This window comes from Erpetoichthys calabaricus, chromosome 17 (genome assembly GCF_900747795.2).
Source record: "Erpetoichthys calabaricus chromosome 17, fErpCal1.3, whole genome shotgun sequence".
NCBI classification, from domain to species: Eukaryota; Metazoa; Chordata; class Cladistia; order Polypteriformes; family Polypteridae; genus Erpetoichthys; species Erpetoichthys calabaricus.
The window spans coordinates 92,637,685-92,653,483 of NC_041410.2; the positions used below are offsets into that span (position 1 = coordinate 92,637,685).

At 38.8% G+C, this 15,799-nt stretch overlaps 1 protein-coding gene across 2 annotated transcripts in view; it reads left to right on the forward strand.

Moving 5' to 3' along the window:
- Positions 1-15,799, forward strand: part of lrrk1 (leucine-rich repeat kinase 1) — a 143,614-nt gene that overhangs the window by 46,486 nt on the left and 81,329 nt on the right. For both annotated transcript variants that reach the window (XM_028823589.2, XM_028823590.2), the window contains exons 6-7: positions 4,690-4,838; positions 7,811-8,037. In XM_028823589.2, coding sequence (XP_028679422.1) covers positions 4,690-4,838; positions 7,811-8,037 — 376 coding nt within the window. The remainder of the gene's footprint in view (positions 1-4,689; positions 4,839-7,810; positions 8,038-15,799) is intronic.

Genomic DNA, 15,799 nt, shown 5'->3' on the forward strand with positions numbered 1-15,799 from the left:
AGGTACATATCCTGAGGCAAATTCTTGGACAATCGCATTCTTCCTTCTTCTGGTTGAAATAATCTGTCAGTATTTCTGAAGTTGCTAAATTTATGTTGATGAGCTGAATGTACAATGCTAAGTTCAGCAGCACTATCTCAGAAGCTGCGTTGGCAGTAACCTGTTAAAAGTAATATGGGTGACCTAGTCTGATTACTTTTTAAAGTAATGAGTAAGCTACTCGTTTTACTGAAGTAAAAATACTTTTGTTATTATTATCCCAGCAGCACTGGGTGTAAGTCGAGAAGCATGGATTGCCGCTCCTTTGCAGGGCTCAATTGCATAGTCAAGCAGAAAAGAGTGTGCAGCGTGCAATCTGGTAATAGAAACATATTAATAAAGTGTCATTTTAGTTTTAATCCAGCTGTTTGCTATAGATATGCTGAAATGACGTGATCAGATGACACAACAGCTCAAATCTTCAAGGGTTCAGGGTGGGAATGTAAAAAGGGATGGATGTTATTTACTACACAGCACATGAAGGACTACAGGTGTATAAAAAAAAAAAAAGAGAGAAAAGTCATGTTTGTCTGTATTTCTTGTCATTTTTATTGAGGTTCATATATGGGCTTAGGATTTAGTAACAAATCCAGTTTTTCATACAAAAGAAGAAAAAGTAATGCACTGTCACACATTACATTTTATAATAAGGAACTGTATAACATATTTAGTTACTTTTTTTATAAGTAATTTACTAATATATATACTGTATATGTATATTATATATAATATATATGTATATTTATATATAAAAATAAAAGCTTCTCACTCATCACGAAATCTCCTGAACCATGAGGACTTGGGAAATTTGGAATGTAGGTTACCCTTGGCCCATAGGTGCTCGCTAAAAAATGGTTTTAAAAATTTTGTGGTCCAAGCGTGAAAGTTCTTGTAGTTTTTTAGATCTATTCACTCTTTCTTTCTAATTAAATTTTCTTTAAAGTAAATTAAAAATACTTTCATTTTTCTGAAGAGTTCAAGTTTTGTTTTGATATTTTCGAGTTTCCACAAAGCTATTTTTTAGCCTTTTTAAAAATAATTTAGTTAGATTATTCCAAGGTATATTAAAGCAGATTTTTTTTTTCCCCGAGGATTTTGATTTTCATACTTACTTTCTTCACGAATTTGTCTATTAAGTTTATACCTCTTTTTAAATAAACACGTAAAGCTATGACAGAGGAAGAAAGGATTTATATTGACGCAGTAATGGTCCCTCACCGCGTGGTGCGGATGAGCGGTGACGGCAGGTGCCTGTTCTGTGTATCTATCTATCTATCTATCTATCTATCTATCTATCTATCTATCTATCTATCTATCTATCTATCTATCTATCTATTATATAGTGCCTTTCACATCTATCTATCTATCTATCTATCATCTATCTATCATCTATCTATCATCTATCTATCATCCATCCATCCATCCATCCATCCATCCATCCATCCATCCATCCATCCTCGCTGGCCTACCTCATGCACGGCATCGCCTCTCTGGCCGCTCTGATGCGGGTTGACATTGTTAGATTGCTTAGAATTTGTAATTTTGTTATGATCTTAAAAACCCCTCGAAAATCTATTTTTAATATAATTAATATTATAACATTCACCTTCATCTGTTTTTATTAATAAATAAATTTAGCACTTAAAACTTACGCTGTCCGGTTACTAAATACCGGGGTGGTGATGGGATCACTGGTGCTTTAGTCTAAAACAAGTTTTGTTCATCACTGTTGAAGTCTTCTATACTTAAAACAGCTTATATTTGAGTAAACCATTTCAAGAAATAATTAGTAACCTATTTTGTTTGGTTTATGTGCTAAATGTTGCCTTATGACCTTTACAGGACATATACTATCACTCTGTATATTTTAGAACACATTTCCAGTTGCTATCCCATAGCGAAGCACTGGTATTCGGCTAGTTAGTAATCTAACTGTTACTTTTAAAAGTAATGTTCCCCACAAAGCTGGGATATACTGGCTCCATGCTTGTTTTTGGGTTCACAGTGGCTGTTGATGATTGATTAATCTTTTTTTGGCTCATTTTTCTTGACATTAGAGCGTTTTGCCAAGAGAGAACTCCAGACGGTGACTTGCTGATATAAACGGAGGTTTTTGCCTTAAGTGGGTTACTCCCCTTATTTTGATTTTGTGTGTGCATGTAAATGTTCTTCCTGTGTCTGTGTGGATTTTCTTCGTGATACTTTGGTTTTCCTCCCTTAATCAGAAGATTTCAGTGAAATGAGGGTTGAGGTGGGTCTTCACTTCAAAAGCTCGATGTAATTTGAGAGCCGTTCTGGGAAGGATTTCGAAAAGTGACTTGTTTGAGTATTTTAGCAAAATACATGTGGACATTTGGACATTTTGGAATTGTTTTCTGTTTATTCAGTGTGGGACCCCAAAGAAGTCTATTGTGTCAAGAACTTTTTTCTCCTTTATCCATAAAAACATGACATCAAAAATTTCTCTGCCATTATTGCAAACAACATGGGGTAATTAACCGATGCAAAAATGTAACGTTATTGAGTGTGGCATTCCTTTAAATTGACACCCTGCAGTGGGCTGGCATCTCTTCTAGTGTTGTTTCCTGAATTGGACAGAGTGATTTTGAAAACTAAAGGGTGGATGTTTTGAGAGTATTCTGACTTGGAGAAATGAAGAAGGCCGTTTCTAATTATGGGCCTAGCTGCCCACTTTTATTTTTACATCTGTAAATTCAGGGAAAGTCTGATGTTTGATCCGTGACGCTTATTGGCTCAGTTCTGTTTGTTTTGGTTTTTGTCCAGTTCTCTGAATCCCAGCATTTCTTATTTTGTGATATAATATTTTAAAGATCCTGTTAAATGCAGTCCTGTCCAATAAAGACCAAAAAAACTTTGAGTTCTGGCATGAGATCAAAGCGTTCCTTTTAGGCTGGCAGGTGTCGGCACATGGCTCCCAAATCGGTGGGGTAAAGGGGATCCTTTGCTACCCAGTTAAGAGGACAGGCAGGTCAGAAGTTGTCTTAGAGGCCGGGCTCCTTAAGGGATAAGGAATTCCCCGAGAATATCTGAACGATTTCTCAACTGGCAGTTTTGAAACTTTATTGAATCTCTCCTGACCCCAGAAGTGATCTTTGAAGGCTGGGCATTGAAGTGAACTCTGGACAGGGTTTAGTCCACCCCTCAAATTTGCCATACACCCTAAAGGTCACAGATGTGATGGATGAAGTCTCTCTGGGAAGGAGGAAAGGATAGCCGAGGTTTGAAGGAGGAGATCCGATTTGGAAGAGCGTGTCTTGAGCTGGTATAGGGAAGTGGGAAAGCAGGTCAGTCATACTATCTGGAAGAGGGGGCAAAGATGTTCAGTTGGTGTAGACCCCAAGGGGTATCAGGGTTTCAGTTGTGGACCTCCTTTCATCCATCTTTTTGTGTTTTGAGTTAGTAAGGCTATAACTGATGTTGTTATTTTGAGTATTTATGGCATTATGGACACCTTGGTGCTACTCCTATTACAAGCCTTGCCTTTGGCAGTACTGTTACTTATGGGTTCTTGGAATGCAACTATAATGACTGAGAGCAGGGGCAACAGTCTTCTGGTAAACTGTAGATGTCAAGTTGTCTTTCTCTTTGCCACTCTCCCATAAGGCTCTGACTGGTAAATCTCCCAGGCACACTTGTTGTCCACACAGTCTCTCCAGTCTGAACCACTGTAGTTCTTAACTTGATCATTGCTCTCGGAGATCTCTTTTATAGCCTCCATCACTCGTCATCGTCTTTTACAATCACAGTTTGTGTGGATGGCCTGCTCTAAGCAGATTTGCAGCTCCTTTCTTGGTGATTGACTTAACTGGGTATTCAGTCACTTGGATATCTTCTGGCCTCCCTCCGCTGACTTGTACTTTTCATATTTGTGAGTTTCATGCTGTGCTCTTTTGTGTTCTTTGTGTAGGTTAGGCCAACATACTGACTCAACACAAGTTCACGCTCCCCGATAAGGTACATTTATACAACAATCAACTGGAACTCCAGACAGCTGACCCCCATTGAACGAGTTCTGCGACTTCTAAAGCCAATTGACTGCCCGCGTGATGATTAAGGAAAGGGTGAATGCTTAGGAGATCCATTATTGTGTGTTTCGTATTTATAATTAATTCAGACCACTTTGCAGAGATCTGTTCTCACTTTGACATCAACGAGTCTTTCCGATGATAAATGTCAAAACCGAAAAATAAATAAATCCTCTGGGATTCAATGTTGTTGAACTGTAAAATGTTATTCCCTTCAAGGGGGGATACTTTTTGCAGGCACCATATGTAATAGTTATGTTTTACTGCTTGTTGTGGTGGTGCTTTTTCATTTATTTATTTATTATTGGTGTATGTCATGTAAGTGTAAGCACACTATACAGTATACAAATAGATTGAGTTACAGTTTGCTTCAGATTTTCTGGAGTGTATTGGTATTGAGCTGTGGCAATAAAATAAATAAATAAATACATGCAGAAATCACAAAAGCTGTTTTATTTCAAGTTGTTCCTCATTTGTTATTTGGGTGAAAAAAAAAGTCAGTTATTCTTCCTCAGTTGCCAAGATCCAGCAGTTGTGAGCTCCCAGGTTTGGTTTCATTTTGCACAGTACGTGTTCAAAAAACTGCATGCATTTTTCCACCTAGGGAATGAAGAAATTTCTGAGTTTCTGTTGCACAATGGAGCAGCGATCTCCTCTTACACTCTGATGGACCATCCTGAATTTATAGAAAAGCTCCTTAAAACGAAGTTTGTGGAACCGAGCTGCCCAGACGCTGACCCTGACGCCAGTAATGTGAGTAATCGTGTACTTGGTGGAACTCCGACAAGTGCATTTGAATATTGGGGGGGGGGGGGGCAGGTTTGTGTTTATCTGATTAAGTTTATTTTACAGCATTTAAAATAAAACTTAGAGAATTTTTTTTTATTATTTTAGCTTTCATTCTGTAGGTACTGTAACACATCTGTACATTTATGGCTTTGCATTTTCAACACATTTTCACTTTTGAGGCGTTTCTGATCGCAGACCTTCTCATTTAAATGAAACTTGGTGATTAGCGATTTGAAATGCGAGGAGCGTTAAACTACTCCAGTAGGTTTTTAATTCTGACAAAAATAACTAAAAATAGCATAGGTGTATATGTAGGGAAATTCTTGTGAGTGGGTCCAAAATGCTTGTTAAACTTCCTAAATTATCCACTTGACCAGTCACTCCGAATGAAACCTGGCACAGTTTATTACCAACGTAAATTCTTCAAACCTGTCAGTTTTTTGACCAGAAAGGTCCCAGTTCTGATTTTAAAATCGGTGATTAAAAACAAACTTCATTTACTACACTAAAGAGGGAGGGAAAATCATTTGGAGATTTGAAAACTGGGAGAGGTTGTGTTAATAATCTATCAATAAATAGGATTATTTAAGAAAGGAAAGAGCCTCGGGCACACATCTATGCATTTTCTAACACAGCTGTATCAGACTGACAGGCTACAGCAGTGTGTGGTCACACAAACTGGAACGGTTTGCATTTTTATCTTTTTGATTTCCAGAGAAGGCTAACTGTCCTGTTATGGCTTAAAGTGAAAATGATAAAAAAGCTTTAGTTTAAATGTATGAAGTCTGGTAAAATGCTTCTTCGCACTTGCCTGGTGTCTTAAGGAACGAAGCGTTTTTGTTGAAAGATGTTTATTCGTTGTACTTTTAAATGAGGAAATGTAAATGGGTCTTCCCAACTTATGCTGTATTTAAAGGCTCAAGGTTTTTCACTTCCACAAAATTGACAATGCCATGATTAGAATGTGAGTGCTTTATGCATTTTGTAACTCCTTGTTGCATTTTCCGTCTGTGAAGGCCTACTTCAAAATGGAGAACAAAGCTACAGGAAGGTAGCTTTGAGGCAGCCTAAAATATTTAATTTAGAGCTAACTGAGCGCTGAAAGCAGCTTTGGGGATCAGCTTTCGAGAAGATACATTTTATAAACAGAGGGAAGACCATTCAGTCCAGTGGGCCTTGTGGGTTAACCGTTAGCCACGTTGTCTGAATATCTGAGTTTTTGAAAGCTGTTCTCCGGTTCAACTTCATAACTCAATAGTTTTGTTCTACATTCCCAGCACATTTCCGAGTGCTTCCTTGTTACCCTGAAATGCTGTTAATTTCCATAATTTGTTTTAGTTGTCCACAAGTACAATCCTTAAAGGATTGCGCGTATTAGTCGAGGTATAGCTGCGATTCTTGCGGGACGATCTACCAGGAATTATCTCGGGGATCCTGGTTCGAATCCCGCTCGTGGCACATTGCTGAATGGAAGAATATATCTCTAAAATATTTTATAGGCGGAGTGGTGGCTCTGAGGCTAAGGATCTGCGCTGGTAACCCGAAGGTTGCCGGTTCGAATCCCCGTCGCTGCCAAAAGAGATGCTACTCTGCTGGGCCCTCGAGCAAGGCCCTTAACCTTCAGTTGCTCCAGGGGCGCTGTACAATGGCTGACACTGTGCTCTGACCCCAAGGGGTATGCGAAAAACCAAGTGATTTCCTTAGGGATTAATAAAATAATAAATAAAAAAAAGTACAGCATGTCATTCCAGCTTAACTGAAGGACGTCTGCTGTAACAACTTTATTGACACCTGTGAGGGCTGAAAATGCTTTTTCTACTTAAGACCTACAAGTTTACTGCCTTCAGGACATGCTGTTTAGTAAAAGGATGCACTTAGCTGTTCGTCTGTTTTAAAGAAAATACAGAAACAAGTATCACATTTATGGCATGTAGCACTCGCTAAACTGTTAATGTTCTTATTTGCTGGATCTTATGACAACTTGAACTGAAAGCCAGGCAGTGTGGTGTGGTGTAGTTCATAAGGCTTTAGACATTAAGTAGGAAGCTGATCAGTTCAAACTCCATTGCTTGCTGTCTGGTTCTAAAGCTGATGTCACATTTATGTAACTTCTAGTCGTGGGATAAGTCCGGTTTTGCTGACCACAGTGGCTGATCTTGTCGCTGGACCATTTCAATTTAAAATGAGTGAAAATCACTGGCATGTCACATTTACTGTTGAAGTGCTGACCTTCCCACACACCTCTTTTTGGGACAGTCAGTAGTGTGCTGCCTGACAGAGCTGCTGTATGATGGGTTCATTTGTTTCATGGTGCTTTTTTTTTTTTTTTTTTGCTTTTTTTCAATTTTGACTTGGTACATCAAACACAAGACCTCAGACAGACAAGGATCTTTCCTGTTTGTGATGTCCAGGGCCTCTGGTGTTCCATACTCTTCAGCCCTGCATCATGTGCATTGAACTTCCAGATGAGCATTCATTTAGATGCACACAAGCCTGCCACTACAACTGAAGACAAAATCAAGCTGGTTTGATTTTTCTCCAAGTGAATCATAGGCTCGTTGGAGTGACTCGGTGGGATTGTCACATTTATGTGACTGCCACTGACTCTCTATGATTATGTACATGAAGGCTACGACTGAAAATTGCTGGGAAAGTTGTGTAGTGAGACATGGAGTTAAGTCGGTCACTTCACCCACTGGCCATTTTTATATTTAAAAAAAAAAAAAACAAAAACAGCTGTGCTGTATTGTTATCTTGCCTTGATTAACGGCAAAAATAGTAACACAAAGCCACACTTTGAATACGATTAATTGCATTTTAAAACATTTTTTGCTTCTCTGTACTTTTCTTTGTCTGATTATTATACACCATTTTACATAAGTGTCATGATCCTACTAGATTCTGAATATTTGATAAAAACTGTTGTTCTTTTCCAGACCGTCACAGTACAGTGGTCTTGTCTGAAGCTGCCATGGCTGGAGTTAAATTGGTTTCTTGACATTTCATCAAGGATTTCTGTGCTGGACCTCTCTGCAAACTGTCTTCAAACTCTACCATCCATCATTCCTTGGGGTCTCATTCAGCTTCAGACTCTTAATCTCTCTGACAACCACTTGAAGGAACTCCACGCCATCCAATCTTCTGATCAGATCATTTGCACAAGGTGGGTCTTGCCAGCAAGAGTTCGGTATAATTGCCGTATATACTCGCGGATAAGTCGGGGCTTGATTTTACCATATATTGTAATTTCCAATATTTTATAGTGTTGGTTGTATAAGTCGAATGCGGAAAACTCGCGCTATTGGTCCAAGAGATTATGATATGGTAACGCCCACCTGAGAGAGTAACCGCGGAGCACACAGCCTTTTTTTTTCTATGTATCGTGCCTATCCCGAAGCGATGTTTGCACTGTTTTTTGTATCTCACACCCTCTTTATCGTAAGAGCATCCCTTATCTACGACGGAGCATTCAATCAGAAGGAAATATGAAGCTGGTTTTAAATTAAATGTCATTGAAGTAGTGAAAGAAATTGATAACTGTGCTGCTGCAACAAAACTCAATGTGTCTGAGAAACTGGTACGAGATTAGAGGAGGATGTAAAAAAAATTTCAAGTCTCGCATTTTTGATCGGGTGTACAATACAATACAATACAGTTTATTTTTGTATAGCCCAAAATCACACAGGAAGTGCCGCAATGGGCTTTAACAGGCCCTGCCTCTTGACAGCCCCCCAGCCTTGACTCTCTAAGAAGACAAGGAAAAACTCCCAAAAAAAATCTCGTAGGGAAAAATGGAAGAAACCTTGGGAATGGCAGAGAGAGAGAGAGAGAGAGACCCCTTTCCAGGTAGGTTGGGCGTGCAGTGGGTGTCAAAAGAAGGGCGTCAATAAAATACAGTACAATACACAGAACAGAACAAATCTTCAATACAGTATAAAATAAACTTTTTAGAAGTAAAAAAAAAAAAAATAAATTCTGCTCCGTACTTCTAAAATTTTTAACAGTAGATGATATCACATAATAAGATTTGGATTTGTTCAGAGTCCTGGAGACCTCATCCATCAAGCTGCCTCCCCCATTTGGCCATTCCACGGCTGAAACAGTGCTGGGCCAGCCAATCCGATTGAAAGGATCCCTCTTTCCCATGATTCCTGTGATCTTCCATCAGGGATGACTTTACATTAGGCAGGCAAAACAACTTGGCAGGTGGGCCATGGCATCAAGTGCCACATTTGAGTACCGAGAAGAGAAACAGAATAGGTGAGGGTTAGTATCCAATTCTAACTATCATGTTACATATGTTTTAGTGCTAATGACTAACAACAGAGATGCAGTCTGTACAGTTAATCAGCAGCTCTAGTCAGGGTGTGCTAAACTGAAGTAGTGAGTCTTCAGCTGGGATTTAAAAGCTGAGACTGAAAGGGCATCTCTTATAGTAGCAGGCAGACCATTCCACAGTTTAGGGGTCCTGTAACTAAAAGCTTGACCTCCCATTGTTATTTTATTAATCCTTGGAACCATAAGCCGATCGGCATCTTGAGATCTTAATGTGCGCTCTGGTTTGTAAGTCATGATAAGTTCAGACAAGTAAGCTGGACCTCGGCCATTTAACGCTTTATATGTTAAAAGGAGGATTTTAAAATCTGCCCTAAACTTAACCTGGAGCCAGTGTAAGGATTTAAGAACTGGAGTTATGTGTTCATATTTTCTTGTTCTTGTAATAATTCTTGCAGCCACATTTTGTATTAACTGGAGGCTGTATAAAGAACAGTTTGAACATCCAGTGAAAACTGCATTGCAGTAGTCAATCCTACTAGAGAGAAATGCATGAATTAATTTCTCAGAATCCTGTTTATTTAGAAAGCGCCTTAATTTCCTAACATTTTTAAGATGGAAGAAACATGTTTTGGACAACTTTGACTCTAGCATGTCATTTAAAGCACATATTACAAGATAACTCCTAGATTGCGGGCCGATTCAGTAAAATTAATTGGGATTCCGACCGAGTTAAATGATGACAGACTATTGTTATGATCAGCGTCATTCCCTCCAACAATTAACATCTCTGTTTTATTGGTGTTTAAAGACAAGTAGTTCTCATTCATCCACTCCTTTAATTTGCTAACACAACTAATCAAAGACAACATCGGAGAAACTTCATTTGATTTAAATGAAAGGTATAACTGGGTGTCATCTGCATACGAGTGAAAATTAACATTATGTTTCCTAATGAGAGATCCCAGTGGAAGTATGTAAAGTGAAAACAGTAAAGGTCCCAGTACTGAGCCCTGCCGGACACCATATTGAACTTCTGTGTATAATGATGGAGTCCTGTCAGCACATTTCTGTACATATTGGAATCGATTTGATAAATAAGAACTAAACCAAGCGAGCACGGTGCCTGTAAGCCCAACATCATTTTCTAGCCTGTGCAGTAAAATAGAATGGTCGATGGTGTCAAATGCTGCACTTAAGTCCAACAACATAATTACAGTGGAGTTTCCTTCATCAGAGGATATCAGAATGTCATTTACAACCCGCGTTAGTGCCGTTTCTGTACTATGACCAGTGCGAAAACCAGACTGGAATTTCTCAAATAAATTGTAATGCATAAGGTGTGTCTGAAGCTGACTGACGACTACTTTTTCTAGTATTTTTAGAGAGAAAAGGTAAATTTAAAATAGGACTATAATTATTTAGTATGTGTGGGTCTAGGTCTGACTTTTTAAGTAATGGTTTAATGACTGACACTTTTAGTGTATCAGGTACTGTGCCATACTAAAATAAACTATTGAAAATGTTTAGAATAGGCGCTGCAAGAACGTCCATTGCACTTTTTACTAGTTTTGTTGGCACTGGATTAGGGAACAAGTAGTGGGCTTCATTTTAGAAATTAAAGTTAAGACTTCCTGCTCAGTTACAGGATTAAAATTACTAAAGTGGTGAATGCAATGTGAGACAGGGTCTGCTAAGCCAGTATTTGGTTTGTAGTGAGATGCAGAGATCTGGGATCTTATATTTTTAATTTTCTCTTTGAAGAAGTTCAAAAAGTCTGTACTGCTAATGTCTGTTGGTATTTTGCACCGTTGATCTGAATTTCCATTTGTTAATTTAGCCACTGTTCTAAACAGTACCTGAGGATTTTTATTATTGCTATCTATTAATGTAGAATAGTATTCTGCGTGAGCTTTAAAGAGGGCTTTTTTATATTTATTAACACTCTCTGTCCATGCAATTTGAAAGACATGAAGCTTTTGTTGCTCTCCATCTGTGCTCCAGTTTTCGACACTCTAATTTAAGAGCTCGAGTGTTTTCATTAAACCAGGGAGAGTTTCTACAGTATGTGCTTTGATCACTTTTGTTTTAAGGGGAGCCACTGTGTCCAGAGCATCTCTCAAGGTCACATTATAATGTGATGTTAGCTCATCTAAATTGTTTTCCACAATTACACTCAACTTACTCAAAGTATCTATAAATTTTGAAGCAGAATTACAATCTAGATGTCGCACTGTCTTTGTTTTAATCTGGGAGTGTGTTGGCAAGGGCAGGACTAAATCAAATGTAACTAAGTAGTGATCGGAAATAACTTCATTTAATGGAGTAATATTTAAATTTTGAATTTCAACTTTGTAAATTATAATTAAATCTAATGTGTGGTTATGATCATGAGTTGGACCTTTGACAATCTGACAAAATCCTACTGAATTTAACAAATAAGTAAAACATTTGCTAAAAGTGTCAGTTTCCACATCAATGTGTACATTAAAATCCCCCATCAGTACTATGTGATCATAATTTATAGCCAAATCAGATAGAAGGTTGCTAAATTCAGTCATGAACAATGAATACGGCCCTGGTGGTCTGTAGACTAGCACTATAATTGTGTTGGAATCTGTTATAATATTTAAAATGAATGCCTCAAAGGATGTAAAGTTGCTTAAATTTTTAGAAGTGATTTGCATTTTGTTACAATGAATTATTCCAAGGCCGCCTCCTTGACCAGAATCTCTAGACTTATGAAGGAACGAGTATCCATCTGGTGACGCCTCAGCTAGGGGGACAGTGTCACATTTAGTAAGCCGAGTGTAGAAGTCAGGGTCTGATTTTATGATCGATTTTTGGGTTTCAAGACCCGACTTATATGCAAGTATATACGATAAGCCATCCTAAAATGACATGCCACTCACACTCCCAAAAAAAAAAAAAGTTCATATTTGCACATATTACAAGTTTGTAGGGGGAAAAAAGTTCTTTATTATCATGTCAATGTTTTACATCAATTTTAAATTGCATGCTTGTTTATATTTACTTTATTTACTTGACCATCTCAGTGACTCAGGCATTGCCGCGAGTGGCAGCCTTTCCAGCAGCTCCGTGTACAACTTTTATCTTTCTACTTGTGAATTTCCCCTTGGGATTAATAAAGTATCTATCTATCTATCTATCTATCTATCTATCTATCTATCTATCTATCTATCTATCTATCTATCTATCTATCTAGATACCCAACCGCTGCAGCGGCACATCTCATGTTCAATCAGCTGAGGTGGGCACATGTCGCTTCTCTTGTCTGATTGCGACACTGGCACCCTGTAGCAGCACATACAGATCCTTGAGTGGTTTGGTGATCAACACCTCTGTGCGTGGAGACACTTGTGAGGTCCCATGCAGCTTCTCACCCACTCAGGTCTGCTAGTGAGCAGCAACTGGTAAAGCCATCTCTGCATGGCATCAAATGTCAAGCCCCAGACACTTGTCTCGTGTAGCTCCGAGCTGGAGGAATGAACTGCCCACCTGCATCCAAACTTCTGACTCTCTTAATGTGTTTAAGGAGTGCTTGAAACGCTCTGGTTCTTTGAATTTCTGTCTGATGGTTAATGGATTTGATCAGTTCTTGTAACTAATGAAGTGTAACTAGCCGGGTGTGCACTTTAATTTATTTCATTCATTTAAGGTGACTGTAGAGAAAATTGGGATCAGATATGTAAATGCGCAGAGTTTGAATTGGGCAGTTTAATGTGTTATTCATTTGACCAAAAAAGTAAAACCTTCTATAAAGAGAAATTTTGATGCATAGCCCCATAAGATAATTAATTTATTATTGTAATAACACCATGTGAATAAAACTCCTGTCACTGACAGCTTAACAACTCGGATCGACTGAAGCATTTCTTTAACTACTTTTGTATATATTTGCCATGGTGGATTTTGCTGACCGACTTGAACAACTTGGTATTACTTGCAAGATCATACACTGTAACCTGTCAGCAGGTGGCGACATTTATCTATATTATTTATCTATGACATCTATCTATCTATTATATAGTGCCTTTCATATCCTATCTATAATAATAATTCTTTGCATTTATATAGCTCTTTTCTCACTACTCAAAGCGCTCAGCAATTGCAGGTTAAGGGCCTTGCTCAAGGGCCCAACAGAGCAGAGTCCCTATTGGCATTTACGGGATTCGAACCGGCAACCTGCTGATTGCCAGTGCAGATCCCTAGCCTCCGAGCCACCACCATGTACGGTGGCTCAGAGGGAGCACACACCTTGGCTAAGGAATGGATGTGTGCCATTCCAAAGTTTAGTTTTGAAGTTTTTGCATTTTGAATCTACTAAACAAATCGGGTATAAGTGGTTTCCCTCAGCAGTTACTACTGGGACCTTTGCCATGTACAGTATATAAAATATATAAAACTAGCCACAGTACCTGTCACAAATCGGTAATAAAATAATTTAACAATATTTGCTGTCTCTTGCCCTATGTACAGTATATCTTCAGCGTCTTTCCTCTGTGTTTATGTTTGTGAATGTCTCCTAACTAGAACCCCCTCCATTGATGACATTCCTGTGAAGCCTGCTTGTTTCTCCCTTCTGTTCTGGTTTTAAACTTGCTGTCTTTAGAAGGCGACTTTCTCTCAGCATGCCTCGTACGCCTTTACTCCTCCACATGCGTCTCATACTTGCACTTCCACTTTAGTCGCGTCGTCCTAGCCAAATTGACCAGTCAGATTGCTCGGAGGGACTGGACGTACAGGCCTTAGTGTTCTATTATATTGTAAGATAAGATCTTGGTAAAAAATACAGATAACAAGCAGCTGAAGTCTTAGTGAAGCTAAACTGAAATGGCGGACAATCTAGTATAAGCTGAACCATTACAGGTGGTAGTACACCTGGGCATCCTCATGGCATATGTAAGGCATGTATTTACAGTCCATTTCAGTTGAAGTAAAAATACTGGATTTGAATATGCCTGTGTTTCTTAATACTGCGGGTTGCCTATACAGTAATTGGCTCGCAAATTCTAATTCAGTGCAATTGTAAACTGTTTGTGGAAATCCTTGCAATGGGTCGCCGCTTGCAAGGTTGAAACAAACTTCTCAGATGACGATCGATTGCAAGTCCCCAAGGTGGGAACGGGCCATCTGAGCTGTAGTGGACTGGTCACCATCCACATTAATGTACTGTACAGAAGCAGTTAGGAAGGTTAGTGTTTTCCAGCAGGGGGCACTAGCTTCCTGGTTGGAATAAGTTCTTTTTTTAATAGCAGCATCCTAAGTAACCCAAAACTACATAGAAATAATATTAAAAGGCGATACCCCTCACTTAGTGATACGGTGGTAAGAAATCACATGGGAGAAGTAACTTAGCTTTCTTTAATGGCGATTTACGCGGCATTACAGACGATGGAAGCCATAGCAAGACTTTTCACTGAAGTGGGAGCTCAATGTATACAGTCTGCCATTTTCGTCGCTGCGCTGGAAGGATTTTCAAGATGGGATGATGTTCTCTCCCATCTGTCCGTCGGCTTTAAAGGTGTGTTGTTGCAATGTTCCAAGGTTTTATACCCTTTCTTCCTCTGCAGGCCCCCCCCACCCCCCCCTTTGGTAAATCATGCCATTCAAAACAAGGAAAAGTGAGTGGATTTATAAAATATATTCTGTACAGAGCGCAGTGACATATTAAACTTATTACAGTTAGTAGGATGTTAAGTTATGTGGATTACAAGTCAAGGTATGCATAAATATAGAAAGGGGTGAAATGATAGTCAGTACGTTGGAACCCAGCTGTTACTTTAAAATCTGTTGTAAATGGACACAATGAAAACTGGTTAAGGATGGATTTTCCACAAATATTAGAAGGTTTTTCTTTGCATGGAGAATCTATAATAATAAAAGGCAAAGCCCTCACTGACTGACTGACTGACTGACTGACTGACTCACTCACTCATCACTAATTCTACAACTTCCCGTGTAGGTGGAAGGCTGAAATTTGGCAGGCTCATTCCTTACAGCTTACTTACAAAAGTTAGGCAGGTTTCATTTCGAAATTATACGCGTAATGGTCATAACTGGAACATATTTTTTGTCCATACACTGTAATGGAGGAGGCGGAGTCACGTATCGCGTCATCACGCCTCCTACGTAATGACGTGAACTAAAAACAAGGAAGAGATTTACAGCACGAATCAAACGCGGGAACGAAGGTAAATGACGTTAATTTTTGACTGTCTTTTAATACTGTGTAAGCATACATATTAACACATGTGCAATTAAACGTGTGCATTTACGGGGTGATTTCTCAGGCTTAAAAGCTCGCCTTTTATCAAACGCGGGAACAAAGGTAACTGACGTTGTTCACTGTCTTTTAATACTGTGTACCCATACATATTAACACATGTGCAATTAAACGTGTGCATTTACGGGGTGATTTCTCAGGCTTAAAAGCTCGCCTTTTACTAAAAAGGTAAATGCTAAACTATTTTCAATCAGTTTAATGAAACGCTCCCGTTAAGGATTGCAATAACATATTCGTGAGATAAAAGAACGAAGTAGGGGGAAATGGAGGAACAGCCGCAAACAGCGAAGAGCAAAAAATTAATTAAACAATTGAGAACGGAGCGAGTGAAGCATTCAAGCAT